At 34.2% G+C, this 16311-nt stretch overlaps 1 protein-coding gene across 8 annotated transcripts in view; it reads left to right on the top strand.

The window, feature by feature from the left end:
• Tenm1 (teneurin transmembrane protein 1) overlaps nt 1–16311 on the top strand; it is a 757085-nt gene that overhangs the window by 495183 nt on the left and 245591 nt on the right. For all 8 annotated transcript variants that reach the window (XM_063246384.1, XM_063246382.1, XM_013147982.3 and 5 more), the window contains 5 exons: nt 2191–2390; nt 3586–3796; nt 10588–10689; nt 12058–12252; nt 15540–15740. In XM_063246384.1, coding sequence (XP_063102454.1) covers nt 2191–2390; nt 3586–3796; nt 10588–10689; nt 12058–12252; nt 15540–15740 — 909 coding nt within the window. The remainder of the gene's footprint in view (nt 1–2190; nt 2391–3585; nt 3797–10587; nt 10690–12057; nt 12253–15539; nt 15741–16311) is intronic.

The following is a 16311-nucleotide window of genomic DNA, read 5'->3' as shown; positions in this document are numbered from 1 at the left end:
TTTTATAGCGGGTGAACACAAAGGACAGAGACCATGTGTGTTTTTAAACTGTTTGGTGTGGAGACAGAGTTGATGGCTGAAAAATATAAAGGTAGCCTGAAATGAGGCCAAATTGAACTTTCTCTCCTCAGGTGTAATCCTCCTTGCTTAAAATTAAGACAAATCGATTCTGTTTCTTCATTTTGTATCCCTTCCTTTCTCACTGCCAGATTACAAAGCATTCTCCCAAAAACGTATATTAACTTAGAGGTTAAGATAGAATTAGAAAAGATGACAGTAAATAACAAACCTCTGGTTGTCCAAAATCAACATCCTCCCTCACAAACTAACTCCTTCTGGGTTTCTTATATTTGCTATTAGCACTGTCCAAATCACCCGAAGTCACAACCAGGGGCCGTGTTGATTCTCCCTCACCCTTCACATCTAATGCCCTCTATCTAGAATGTTGCTTGTTAAGGTATGGCCTGTGGACCATGCAACACAGGCACGACTTGGAAAGTTATAAGAAATGTCAGATTTACACCTACTGAATCTGAATTTTTATTTTAACAAGATCCTTCCTAATACACATTAAATTTTGAGAAGCTCTACTGTAGAATCATCCTTTGCGATGTTTATCATATCTTCCTCTTTCTTTCCATTAACCTAAATTATTTTTCACTGAAATGTACTTTTGCTATTTGAGTTGTTTGGGCTCAAACTAAATTAAATCTTTGTTTCATTTCACATCAATCATTTTTCTGTAATTTTTATATCATGCTTGTGTTTTGATGCTCTTATTCACTCTAACTTTTACTTCAACATTAGTCCACCTAATGTTCCTAGACTCTTACCCACACCCTTGCTGGGAATCAAACCCAGGGCTACACTGTCAGCCCTTTCCTCTTCTTAAAAACCTTTAATGACATTCTGTCCTTTACTAAATTCCTTTTGCTTTGAACTCAAGACCCTGTGGAATATGATGTCATTGTTTTACTCCAGATCATTTCTATCTGTTCCTAGATAGATAGATAGATAGATAGATAGATAGATAGATAGATAGACAGACATATAGGTAGAGATAGATCCTACACATTAGCTTTACAGTTTCTCTCCTCTTTGTTTTAATTTAAGCTTTCCTTTCTGTGTTCTACTGCATTTCCCAAAAGCTCTGTTGAAATACTATTTTTGCCAGACATGGCAGTGCATGCCTATAATACTAGCACTCTGGAGGCTGGGCAGGAAGATTGCCATGAGTTTGAGGCCAGCCTGGGCTAAATAATGAGTTCAAGGACAACCTGAACTACACAGGAAAAAACTTGTCTTAAAAAGAACGAAACAAAGAAAAAGAGAAAGACAGAGAGAGAGAGAGAGAGAGAGAGAGAGAGAGAGAGAGAGAGAGAGAAAGAAGAAACACTTGAAATACTCTTTCTCCTGCAGGGATTATCTTCAATGTCAAGTACTAAAATAACACCTTTATGATTCATTCATTTACTAATTGAATAGATAGATGGATGGATAGATAGATAGATAGATAGATAGATAGATAGATAGATAGATAAATAGATAGATCATGTACATCCTTTGCCTAAATTTACTTACATGCATCAAGGTACTATAGGTAAAGCAGCCACAATCCAAATGCCTTCACAGAATTTACATTCTACTTGGGGGCACAAGCAATGAACGATAAATACATAAGTAAATGTGCGGCACGTTAGATGATGATAAGTGCAAAGGAGAAATAAAAGGCAGTGACATAGAGATGAGCACTGTCCTTTCATGAAACATTTTTCTCTCCTTTGAACAAGCAGAGTGTGTATTTTCTCGACAATATGGTTATTCGTATGCTTGTCCTACTTTTGTCATTTTCTAATCTCCCAAAAGGCAATAACATTATTTTACTTATTTTTGTACCTCTTGTTGCAACTAAGACAGAATTCATAACTAACGGTTAAAATGACTCAAATTGAATGACGTAAATGCAGTAGGAGTGAGTTTAAGAGAAGGGAAAGACTAATATGCTGCTTGGTCATGGAAGGCTACTTAGCTGATACTTAATTTGGGAAGGGCTGTGAAAGATGCCTGTGGTGGATAGGAAGACAAGGCTGTGTAAGTTGTTTCGATATAGCTGTTCTTGAAAAGCTAAATTACAGTGCTTTATAAATTAAGATTAATATAATACGTAATTTTCTCTATCTCCAAAACCAGTGCTTCAGAAGGGGCGAGCAATTGATACTGGAGAAGTTGACATTGGAGCACAGGTCATGCAAACCATTCCACCTGGCTTATTCTGGCGTTTCCAGATTACTATCCACCATCCCATATATCTGAAATTCAATATTTCTTTAGCCAAGGACTCTCTTCTGGGGATATATGGAAGACGAAACATTCCGCCTACACACACTCAGGTATTTTATGTTATCGGTATTTTCTTGAACTCTTTTGGATGGTATCTCAAAGACTGTGGCTTGTGAAGTATATGGGCATCACTATATAAGGGCACAAGAATCTTTGTAACAAAGAAATATAGTAATCATATTCAAACTTATTAAAACATGGTACAGAGACAAAAGGAATAGCATTTAGTATATCAGCTTCAGAAAGGAGAATTTAAGGAAAACCTCTGCTTTCTGGCACGGAGTGACACTGAGCTTGCAGCCCTCACTTCTCATGGTTTTAGTGCCATCACAACCTTGACTGGTTCTAAATGTCCTTCCTTCTTGTCTCAGTGAAATAACACATACCAGCCAGAAGTTGATGGGGCATAAGTAAGAAAAGGCATGCTATGTTTCAGGGGTAGAAATTGTTCTTTGCTATCGCTAATAATCCCTCAAAAATTCAAATCCTCTGTAGTTTACATGGTCCTTCCCTAAACCTTAAGCATCATATTAATCTTGTATTTTTTCACTTCTTCCTTTATATTAACCCATTTGGAGCCTTGTTCCACCTAGGAAGTAGTGAAAAGAACCAAATATCTGGGTCTTACTTTTCTCTGCACAGATTTGACTAGAGTTAAAACTTCATCTTGTGGGTCCGAGTAGGTAAAAATAAGAATATCATTCAAAATGATTTACAAAAATTATTTACAGAACTATGTGTCACATATATCCAATGACTAGAAGAAGGAGGATTATTTGGAATTTTAAGTATGCTACGCAAAACTTGTAGCATGGACACATAATGAATGTTCTCAAATTTTCTACTGCTCATTTATTTATTTTGAAAACTGTGAAACTTTCTTGTAGAGAGGTCACAGTAACATTTCTCAGGATAATATATGTTTTTAGGTTTCTTCTAAATAAAATGCCAAGATGCTCTTGTATAATGCTAAAGTTTTTTTTTCTGTCTTGCTTTATTTGCTTTAAACAGTTATTTACAATATTCTGAAACTGAAAGGCACATAACATTTATAAATATAGTGAGGTCTTTTCTTCAGAATTATTATGGTTTTGAAATTAAATATACTTAAGAATTAATAACCTTCTCTTCCACTATGCCTGCCTCCAAAGCAAAAAAAAAATGTAATAAGTCAATTCAAGTAAGATACATTTATCAACTAGAAGTAAAAGATATGGATCATATTTGTATTTGTTTGTGTTCCAGTTTGATTTTGTAAAACTTATGGATGGCAAACAACTTGTCAAGCAGGACTCCAAGGGCTCTGATGATACCCAGCACTCTCCTCGAAACCTGATCTTAACTTCCCTTCAGGAGACAGGGTTCATAGAGTATATGGACCAAGGGCCTTGGTATATGGCATTTTACAATGATGGCAAAAAGGTGGAGCAAGTGTTTGTGTTAACTACAGCAATAGGTAAGACGCCTCAGCTATTATTTTAAAATTAGAGAATAACTTCTGAATGACATGATGAAAGTAATACCAATGTTATTTAAGTTTATTCCTGCCTTATAGCATATTCAGGATAGGTCTTGATAGGAAAAGTTTATGTTATTATTGATGTGATTTTCATGTTGGATAAGATTTTTAAAATTCTCCATTATTTGCTGTTACTCCAGGACATTTATTATGCCCCTTTTTATACGTTTTCAACAAGAATAATTTCCCTGAGTAATATTATTACCTAGTCTACATAGATGATCGACCTCACTGAAGAAGAAAATAAGCAAAAGAAGCTCTGTTAATTCAAGTTGTGCTATAAAAGCAAAAGCAAATAAATACCTTATAAAACAGAAAAGGCTGGCATCAATACAACTCTTTAGAACAACTGATTCCAGGAGCACTAAGGCTTCAAAATACAACATGAGAGTATTTAGAGAAAACTATTAAAGATAATAACTTGAATCATTCAAAGCCCTTTCTTTCAGAATTTTTTACTTTAAAAATCATCACAATAGCTCTTTCAGTGTGCTCAGGGCTTTTTAAAACATGTTCTTCTTAAATACAATGCCTGTACACACTCTTATTCACTGTTACCCTAGTTAGTTGGAGACATCTCATTCTTTTGTCATGTTTGGGTAAATTCATTCCCCATGACCCTTTGTGTGAATAAAGCTGTGCTCTGTAGCAATTTTAGAGTCTTGAGGGTAAACAAGTCATAGACACAGTATTGTATTGTGTAAATTTTCCTAAAATGCATGTCTTTTAAAAGAAGAGAAAATATTTTACAGCTGTCAGTTTTCTCTACAACTCTCCTCACTTTATCCTTTAGTTAACCTGTTCAGCCATATGTTTAGGAAGATGTGTTGACTGTTAATAGATATACCATCTGTTCTTTATAACAATTGTGTTCTATTTTTACTTGAGGCTGAAGACCTTGAATGAGTAGAAAATGGTATTCTAGCCATAAGATTATTAAAACTTTCCTCTAAAGTAAACACAAAGGCAATAAAACTTCGCTGATGATTTTTCCCTTACAGAAAAATTATACTGATCTTAGATATAAGATTTTCAGAAGCTAACCTATTTGATAAACTAGAAAGTAAAACATGTTATGTCACTGCTTTGCTATTCTCAAATTCAGTGTGTCAGGTTCAGTGTACGGACCTTTCATATATTTCTATCAAGGCTCAATTTTGATAATATGAATTTCAATGAATTATGAAAAGTTGAGTTTCAGCTAGGTAACGAAAAATTAGAATGTACAAAATATTTGTGAAGATTTTCTTTCTCCCTGTTACTTTAATCCTACAACTCAATGTAAAACACTAAGCTGTTAACCCTTTAAGAACCACAGTCCTGGAAATATGCTTGGTGCTTTTCCCTGTACTTTACTTCACCTCCCAAAGGACCTAACCTTTTAGAACCAATTTGTATCATCCAGATGTCAAACTTTAAGGTTTATATGCAAAAATATATTTAACTATTGCTTATTCAAGTTCTCTTTTTTTACTATTTGTGTTGTCTTTTTGAGATTAGAACCAAAAGAAATGCTTTTCCTACTGTTCCATTTAAAGAAAATTTAAGTAGATTTCTCAAAACAGTCAAAGGTATGTAAGTTATTTACTCTAAGTGCCCCCTAATAATTTTTGCATGATTTTGAAGTCTATCTGAGAGTAAAAAGACAGCATATACTTCACTCTAAAAGGTAATGTTATCCCTAATTTGGTGACACATCCCTGTAATCCCAGCATTGAGGAGGCTGAGGGTAGGAGGATCCCTGCAAGTTTGAGGCCAGGCTGGGGTATGTAGTTAACTTTAGGCCAGTCTGAACTATATAGCAAGACATGATCTCAAAAAATTAAAAATTAATAAAATACAAAAGATAAATTTTGTGTTAATTTGTCCTAAATGCTGCTCATTCATCTAGCTCATGATTTTGCAATGAGTTGATCCTAACTACATTTTATCTACTACTAATAAGGATCAAAATAAAATTAATAATTTATATTTAGTAAATGTTAAATGACCTATATTAATATATAATATTCCTAGTATTATAGGGAGAGTTATCACTAACCCCTAACCTCTGACAATTTGTTTTGTTATATAACACTAATCCATACATAGCACTTATGGAGTGCCACTCTGTCCCAACCATTGTACTGGATACCTTTACATACAGTTAGTTTGTTGGACTCTCATCCAACACTAATAACTCTTTATTAAAAATACGGGGAGACTTGGAAAGCATCTTTGGCAAGTTGTCTCAGACATAAAGTTGTAAAATTGATACTTGAGACTCAGTATGTCTGAATCCAAAACACATGCCCTTTAGACTACATTCATTCTTTAAGATTATTTATTACCTTTAATCTCTCCCATGAGAAAACCTGCCAGAAGCAAAATCTATCATCAGTGCAGATGTGAATACTAAGCTTTCTACTTCAGGATACAAACAGAGTTTTAAACATATAACCTCAAAATCATTCTTAATTAAAATGAACTAGACTCTTAGAAGTGATTCTGAACTAAAATTCAAAAGATAGAAGACAAAGCTGATTGAAAACCAACATAAAAAAGGTTTTCTTTTTATCAATAGTTGCTAGTATTTTCCTGTTACAACCATCTTCTTCTTGGAGTTCCTAGGCTATTTCAAATTTTCTGTGATATCTAGCGGAAGTGACAAGTTCAAAAAACTTTATTGTCTTTTCATTTTCAGTGCTGGGATTAAGTTCCATGTATCAGTGTGGTCCCAGCAATAGCTCTTCAGTAAGTCAATAAGATGTAGAGATTTTCAATATTATTCTTGTACACAAACAACAAACAGAGAAAAAATTAGGGAGACAACAACCTTTACAATAGCATCCAAAAAGTTAAACACTGAGGAATCAATCTAACAAAAGAAGTACAATAACTAAGTATTGAAAATTACAGTACTCTGAAAGTGGAAATTGATGAAGATATCAGAAAATGGAAAGGTAATCCTTGTTCATAAATAGGGAAAACTAATACAGTGAAAATGATCACACTCCCAAAATTGTTATACACATTGAATGCAATCCCAATCAAAGTACCATTTGTATACTTCACAGAAGTAGAGAAAACATTCCTAAAATTAATTTGGAAAGAGAAGAGACCTACAATAACAAAAGCAATTCTGGGCAACAAAAGAAAGGGAGGAGGTATCAAAATCCCTGACATAAAATTATACTACAAAGCTACAGTGATGAAATCAGGATGGTACTGGCAAAAAACCCCAGAGCTGAGTAATAGTGGAACAGATTAGAAGATGCAAAAACAACTATAAACACATGCAGCCACCTTAGCTTTAACAAAGATAGTCTCTTTAATAAATGGTGTTGGGAAAACTGGTCTCTACATGCTGAAGACTAAAACTAGACCCATGTCTATCACCATGCACCAAACTAAAGTCAAAATGGATCAAATATCTAAATATTAAAACAAACACTCATCCTACTGGCAGAGAAAGTAGAATTATTGAAGGCAGAGAGTAGTGTAGGCAGAGAGTTCATGAACAAAGCCCTAACTGCACAGAAAAGACTTCAAAGAATCAACAACAGGGATTTCATCTTATTTAAACACTTTTGAACATCAAAATAAATCACTAACAAAGCGAAAAGACAACCCACAGACCAGGAAATAGTTTTAGCTAATTGTCACTCAGATAAAGAACTTACATTTAGAATATATAAAGTGAAAAATATCAGACCCCCAAATTCAAAGACTCAATCCAGAAATGAGCATCTGACATGCCTATGCACTTCTCAGATGAAGAAATACAAATGGCAAATAAATATATGAAAAAAAATGTTCAAAATCATGGTCATTCTAGAAGTGCAAATTAAAGCAACATTGAAACTCCATCTTACTCCAAAAAGTGTAGCTATTATCAAGAAATCAACCAATAACAAGTTTTAGAGCAACTGCGGGGGAAAAGGAACCCTTCTGCACTGCTGGTACGAGTGTACAGTGGTAAAACAACTGTGGAAACCAGTGTGGAGATCCTTTTAAAAAAACTAGAATTGGAGGTCTCATTTAACCCAGCAAGTCTCTTTCTGGGATTCTTCCCAGAAAAATTAAAAATATCATACCACAACGATATATATAGATCCATGTTTATAGTAGCACAATTTGTAGCTAAATCATGGAAACTACCAAAATGCCCATCAACCAAAGGAATGAATAAAAAAGATACGGGTTTTTTATACAATGGAATAATACTCATCAGTAAGAAGGACAAACTTGAGACTTCTATTGGTAAATGGATGAAATTTGAGACAATATTTATAAGTCAAATAAATCAGACTTACATGTGTCAACATCATATTGTCTGCCTGATGTGAGAAACTGAAAGAGGAAATAAGGTCTAAAATGCACAATAGATACTGTGAAATGGGAATAAATTGTTCAAATGGAAAAAGGAGCTACAATGGGTAAGAGGAAAGAACAGAAGGAAAAAGGGGAAAATGCAAGTCAGTTATACAATAAGTGTCTCTTTGTTCATTGAAAAAGAAAGTTTGCACTAACATTGATTGGATACATTTTTATGTCTGTATCTTACACTCTAACAACATTCAATATATTAAATATTGTCATTCTATTATTTTGTTATGAAATTTTGTTTTACTTTTTGCTCTAAAATAAAAAAAATGAGGAAACAGAGAAAAAGGCAGAAGTTTTTATTTTGATACCAAACTTTGTCACACAGTTTTAAACAATAGTTACATTCCAACATGGCTGCTCCTATATAATTGTTAGTGAGATTTTGTGTGAAACTAACTTTCAACTATATATTTACTTGAAAGTTTCCTCCATGGCTTATTATTTACCATCTAGAGCAGGGGAAATCCAAATGTATGTATAAGAACAATAACTACTGCTTGACATAGTAATCTCAGACAAGTAGAAAAAGAGTAACACATTTTCTAGCTCTGAATGAAAAAAGACTATCTTTTAATAATTATTTGTTAAATAAATGATATTATGAAAATAATTAACATTTTAGTGAGTTAATAAGGACTGGCTCTTGTCTGCATGTTGCATTCTACTCAGCTCAGTTATATTTAAGTTAATGTTTTGTGTCACTTGCTTATCAGGTTCATTTTTCTAACATAGTACTCAGCAAACAGACCATCAACTTGAAAAGGCAATGTGCTGTATTCATATAGAGTTTAGATAAAATGCCACTGACTGATACAAAAGTTGTTATCCACATAACCACTGGATTCATTCCCAACTTTCTAAGATCCCTTAAAAGGACTAGGTACTCGTGTCTTTCTCTTCCCTTGACTCTTCCTAAGGAAGAACTCCAACATATAGATCATCAGTGCTCCAACTATGGAACATTACTGTTGTAAAGCATTGGTTTCAATACTTGAATGTTGTGAAAACCTGCAGATTCACTCATGGTGTTTGCTAAAATGTAGATTACTGAGTTGCGTTGCATAGGATCAGATTAGGTTGATCTGGAACTAAAATCCAAGTATTTGTAATGTGATGAGCTTAAAGATAGAAGTGGCTCATAGACCACAATTGTAGAAATGCTATTTCTCGATATTCATTTCACTCTCACTCAATAACAGATGCCAGAACCATCTCCTAGAGTCTCTTCTAATTGTAAATCACTTATCCAAGTGAAATTTGGCAAAGCAGATAATTCAAATTGAAAAAGGAAAAATCAGTATATAAGAGAAGTGTGAGTTTAATAATCAACAATATAAAAGTCTTAGTCCAAGAGTACCAAGTAGAGCAAACATGTAGAAAGGAGTATTGGAAAGAGGATTAAATACCCACATGCACATACACATGCATACACATACATACATACACACACATACACAAAATCCTGCAAGTGTAAAGCCTAGCAACAATCATAGTTCATAAACAGAATTTGATCATTATTAAACTTTATCATATAACTTTAAACTGAAGTTTCAAAGTTATTGTCAAAGACCTACATTTGTAAAAGCATAGTTTTTCAGAGAAGCTATGAAAGGATTTATCAGTGTTCTGTTGGACTGTACATCTTTATGTCACAAAACTACCTGTTGCCACCTTTAAAGCCTTCTGAATTTCCCAGAAAAATTATCTTAACATGGATGGAGAGAAAATTCATGGCTAAGAAAAGATAAGCATTTACAATAAAGAAGGCATTGCTCAATAAAATACTTAGGTTCTAATGCTTTTAGTGGTGGTGAATTCAATATGAACACTTAAATTTAAAAGCCTTCTATTGTCACGTATTAATGAAAATGAATTGCTGATTATCATATTAAGATGTCAGGATTGTAGATAAAATATTTTAAGTTGCTAAAGAAGTAAGATTTTCTGCTGAATGCTAACTCTGTAAAACAAGCAGTAGGTTTTGTCTTCTGGGTTGCATTTTCACTTGTTTCGCTTTTGGAAATGTCCTGTAGTCCTCATATACTTTTAACTATACCATGAATGTCTCCAAAGAATACAATTCATCTAGACCCTTTATGCACTTTAGAGATGAAGTTGGTTTTTAGTTATACCCTTAATTAGCTAAGTCAGCAAATCCAGGGCCATTTTAATAGTCTTTTACTGCATGTGACATCTTAAAAACTTCTTTGGCATCTAATTCTGAGCAGGAAGTACTCTGAAGACAGCAGAGGGAAAGACTGTTACAGGCCCATAGTCTCTGTAACTTAAAAAGAAAAAGGAATAAAGAACCTATGGCTATTAAATTTATTTATTGATTTTCTTTTCCTTTGTATTAACAGAAATAATGGATGACTGCTCAACTAACTGCAATGGAAACGGAGAGTGTATTTCTGGTCATTGCCATTGTTTCCCAGGATTCCTTGGACCTGACTGTGCCAGAGGTAATGTTCCATGAGTCTGACTGACTTAAGGAAATACATGCCATTTGAGAACCCAGAATTAGTAGTAATCATAATAATAATAGTAGTAGAAGCAGCAACAACAGCACTGTGTCCCAGAGTTGCCACCAAAATCTGAACACTTTACTATGCTTGGCACTGTTCCAGACATTTTGCATTACTTTTTTTCACTCTGACTCATTAAATGGCTGCACCTATAAGGTAGCTATAGTTTTATCCTTTTTTGTGAGCAAAAAAAAAGAACCTAGAAGAGTTTACGTAATTTAGCCAAAATTATATACAAAATAGTGTTTGTGCTCAGATTGTCTAATTTGGCTACTATACACTGTCAATATTTTCTTTACAAATTAATTCATGATAGGCTGCATTTTTAAAAGGGGCAAAGTTAATAATTTCTAATACACACCAATGTAACTGAAAGGAATTAGATAATCACCAAACTGTGTAAATAATCTACAAAATAAAGACTTGAAACTCAGAAGTCAAATTCAGCAAACTTTATGGTTTCTTATATTTACTCAGAATGTAATTCTTGAAAAACTTTGGGTGAATCACAGCATTTTTTCCATTGACTAGTAGTTATTATTTTAGAGATGCTTTCTGTTCATTTCAATGAACAAAATCTTAGTTTCCAGTTTGCTAATATTTAATCTCAGATTTCTAATATACTCAGTTTCTGTAGATGAAATTTCACACGAGAGAGAATTACGAAGTCTATGATACATTCCCAGCACCATGAAAGAACATGAAGAGTAGGAGACAGAAGTATCATAGGCATTACAAAAGTGAGCAAGCAGAAGATGCAGGCTCTGCCCTCAAAAGCCCACAATTTTAATCAGGACACAAACAATGAGAAGGCAGAAAAAAATGTCCTAATAAAATTTTGCATAGTGTGTTACACAAATGGAATTCTGTCCAGTATAAACCTAATTACGAAGCTTTTTAAACAATAACAGTTAGTAAGAATATCTGAATAACTCATTTATTAATTTTTAGGTTTCAGTTGTTGCTTCCTAAATATCATATACATCTGTTTAGGGAAGAAAACGCACTAGAGGGAAAACCTCAAAGAGTGAAATGTCAAGCTTAAAATAATAATAACACATTAAGAATATGGTAGGATCAAGAGTATGGTTGGGTTGTAATATCTTTGTAATTACTCTTTGCCCCATTCCTGTAACAAGAAAATTTTATATTTATTGTCATGAACATGTTCCTCTTTAATAAAGGGCAAGACAGAAATAGTACACTTTTCTTGCCTGAAATATCTTACAAGAATCAATAGATAATTGCTATTTGGAGATTTTGAAAGCATATCAAAACACTAAAAGTTCATTTGTCGACCTTCAGATTCATGCCCTGTGCTGTGTGGTGGAAATGGAGAATACGAAAAAGGACACTGCGTCTGCCGGAATGGCTGGAAGGGGCCAGAGTGTGATGTTCCGGAAGAGCAATGCATTGACCCAACATGCTTTGGCCATGGTACCTGCATCATGGGAGTCTGCATCTGTGTGCCAGGATATAAAGGAGAAATATGTGAGGAAGGTCAGGGCTTTGTTTTAATCTATTGCTTCAGGCTTTTTACTCACTGACTCTTTGTGTCATTCTGTACTTCTGGTAGAGAAGCAAGAGGTCTTAGCAAATAATGGATCCTCAACAGGTCCTTAGTACATGAAACAGGGGCTGGAATCAGGAAGGTTCCTGTCTCCTCTGACAGTCCCTAATATTATCCATGTGACTGTATCTATGACACCTGCAGAGCAGTAAGAAAAATGGTGTTTTTCTTCTCATTTCTAATACCAGTTTATGACGTGAGAATTTTCATACTGATGATTTTAGCTGTTAGGCTTTCTTTACTACAGAGTGCATTATGCTACATCTCACTTTAAAGAACACAATAAAATAATGACATACGCACATTCAGAGCCATTTTGCAAATGTTTTCTTTGGGAGTGATTTGTAATTACCATTATTATTATTGCTTTACGTTATTTATTTTTACATGCTTCATGCTGAAACTTGACCTCTATGCCTAAGGAAGCAGACTTACCACTAATGAGTTTCAAAGCAGTGCCTTTATATTAAATTCACCCCACAGGAGTCTTTATAAAAATATTTCGAAATGGCAATAGTCTTATTACTTAAAGAGATACATTGGAAAATAAGTTTACTAGTAATCAGACCTTTTTCATGCCACATTCCTCAAACAAGACTGATTCCAGAAATAATATTAAACCATTACCATGGGAGATGGTCTCATCACAACTGTTGTTCAGGAGAGAGGTTGCTGAAAATGCACTATAATTGCTTTTTAAAGATGGCTCATTAAGACTATTACACAGCATTCTAAAGGGTTTAATCTCATTCCACTCCATGAACAAGCAAGACTTTAGCTTTCCACCTCCCATTAGCAAGAGCAGAAATTTGGTGTGAAGATTTTATCTGTTCCAGTGAATGGTGTCCTGCCTGTGGAAGACAATGGAATTCTTGTTATCTTTTGAACTGGTTTGTATTATATATATATATAATTATATATATATATATATATGTATAAAATTATATATATATATATATAATTTTATACTTAAAATGAAAATTCCGATGCTACATGGAGGCACAGCTAACAAAAAATAGTATCTATCACAACATTTTCAGCCTATCATGAAATCACATAATCTAAAAATCTCATAATCCTTGTAAATATTTAAAAGGTTTAAAGTACTGAAGAAAGTGAAGTTTAACCTTGCCTTCTTCATCATCACAGAAAGATTTTGTAGAACAGACAAAACAGGAAAGAAGAATGTTCAACATGTTTAATGAAATAAACTTTTAAAACACAATAGAGAAAACACTTTAAATCAAACATTACAGACCAGGAACTCACAGGCTATTGCAGGCCTATGGATGCGCTCAGATTAGCTCATTTGCATAGTGGTGCTATTTTTCCATATGATTTAGTTGCCTAAATTTAAAACTAAAAAGCTGTGACAAAAGCCACTATTTCCGGCCACTCTTGACCACTAGAAATTCTGGTGACTAAGTCCCCTCATTGCTACATGGTGGCAATCAGCTGGAGCCAAGTAGCCACAGTTACCCTTAAACTGTACGCTTGGTTTCCGCTGGTGTCCAACACATCCCATTTTCTTAAAGTTGGCCTCTTTCATCTGGCCCCTTTGACTTTTGCCTCCAGATTAAGTGTGACTTACAGGATGTAAATGTTTATGTAATTACAATATTGTAGGCCTCTTAAGAAAATGAGTTACATTAAGTCAAATATTATTTTGTTTACTAAAATTGTTTTACTTGAATATAGCAAAATAGAATTATTCTAAAAAGGTTCTGTACTCTGTAGTTCTCCCTCTAAATGATGAATCAAAATAAATGTACCTTTGAGTATTTATTTGCTGGTTAGCTCAGGTATTAATATACTGTGCTAATGACCTTTAGATCTTGAACTAATTATAATGGCATTAGGCTCATTATGATAGTGGTTAATTAGGATTAGTTGATTCCATGGCCACAAACCACACCCTAAATTTAAGCCAGCCATGCAAATGCAAGCATGTCAATCTATTCCCACTGCTGCAAAAGTAATCCAATGCGTGTATCCTCATTATGAGATATTTTGTCTTTAAATAATTAAATATTCTTTAAATCTATACATCAATAAATGCATAATCAATGCGTAACAATCAAATGCAAGTATTAACAAATTTCAAACCTTCAGCCATTAATTGTTTTTATGTGTTGGGATCTTCATAGTCTTTTAGTCATTTTGAAATATATCCTAAGATATTTGGGCCTATAACTGCTCTACTGTACTGAAAAAGAACCAGGATTAACCTCTCCACTCTCATAGTAGTTATGGTGCTATTTATTGAATTTCTCTCTACCACCTTCTGCCCTACCACTTCTGATCTCTAAAGACTGCTATTCCACCATGCTCTTATACAAGTTTGGCTTGTTGGCTTCCACAAATGAATGAGAACATGCAGCATATCTTGTTTTGCTTAACATATAAGTTATTTTAGTCTCATCTCCTTGGTAAAGGAAGGGTAGGCATTTGAAAGTCAAACTTCCTACTTCCCATAGAATGTTTACTCAGTAAAAGCACAAAACACTTTCCCCATGGCAAGCATAGGAAGCTGCCTCTAAAATAACTTATACATTGGCTGATACACAGAAAACATTCAAAATCATGGACTCAGAGACGAATGGAGTTTGGTCTCTGATATTCTATAACACTGAAAATTGTGTTGCAGTGTTCTGATAGGAGAGTCATAAAGAAATGAATTTCAAAATTAGGTTTGAGATATTTTCAGTACTTCTATGAAATAACTGAAAGATATTACACATTGTTGTAGTTTATTACTTCATGCAACAGAAGTCACCTCAGCCCAATAACTTAATCATAACTGTATTTGTGGAAGTCCTCTAGACACATCAAATAAAACTATGATTCCAATTTCAGAAAAGAAAAGACATTCTTTAACAAAAATTCTTGGGCTTTTTTGCAAAGCTGAGGAATTCCTGTTGAAGGCGCACAGTGATCTACCCACCCATTTGTGTGGGGGTACTGCACACTGCTCACATTTTCACAGAGCATATGGTTGGTTTGCTTATTCCAAATTTAGATTGCAACCTTTACAAAACTCGACCATATTTTTTAGTGTTAATAATCTTCTGGTTTGAACACAATGTCTGCGTGAGTCATTTTATTGCCCAATTAAAGCAGCATTAATGATATAATACTAGGAAATCAGTGTATCTCAGTTTCATTATCCCACATCTATTTATATTGACCTTTCTTCTCCCTGTTTTTGGACTCTCAGAGGATTGCTTGGACCCAATGTGTTCCAGCCATGGCATCTGTGTAAAAGGAGAATGTCACTGTTCTACTGGCTGGGGAGGAGTAAACTGTGAAACTCCACTTCCCATATGTCAAGAGCAATGCTCAGGACATGGGACTTTTCTTCTGGACACTGGCGTATGCAGCTGTGATCCCAAGTGGACAGGATCAGACTGCTCAACAGGTATATTAGAGTTATTTCCTTCTCTTTCTTCTTCTACTCCCAAATTCTAATCAGTCCTTCCTTTAAAGTAGTGCTTCTTAGAATCTGATGCATATATGTTCATGAACCCAATGAGGCTTCCAGGTATATCCTAGTTAGCATTTCACTGTGCTTTCATTGACAACGTGCTATTACGTGTTGCTTATGTTCAACTTATTTTTTCTTTGTGACAACTCTACGTGTTGGAAGTTTGGTTCTCATTTTGTATTCTATAATTACTTTGCTAGTTCCTGAGACTTCTACTATCAGTTCTATGCAAAACATTTCTAATCACTGTCTCTTACAATTTGAATCATAGGACATTTTCACTGGGTGGTTCATCACCTTAAAACACAGCTCAGCACAGGAAATTTACTTTATATCTCGCATATTGCTTCTCAATTACCTTTTCTGCAGCATCACTTTTATTTTCACATTCTCCAGCCTAAAATTTTCCATAACTGTCTTAATCACATTACTCATTGCTGGGAAAAGTACTCAACACCCACAACTTGAAAGGAAGAGAAGTTTCGTTTGGCTTGTTTACAGTCCA

Source organism: Cavia porcellus, unplaced genomic scaffold (genome assembly GCF_034190915.1).
Source record: "Cavia porcellus strain 051 isolate PalLab524CR breed Dunkin Hartley unplaced genomic scaffold, mCavPor4.1 scaffold_3, whole genome shotgun sequence".
Classification (NCBI taxonomy): Eukaryota; Metazoa; Chordata; class Mammalia; order Rodentia; family Caviidae; genus Cavia; species Cavia porcellus.
The sequence above is the reverse complement of the archived record's forward strand: the minus strand, read 5'-3'. Positions and strand labels throughout refer to the sequence as shown.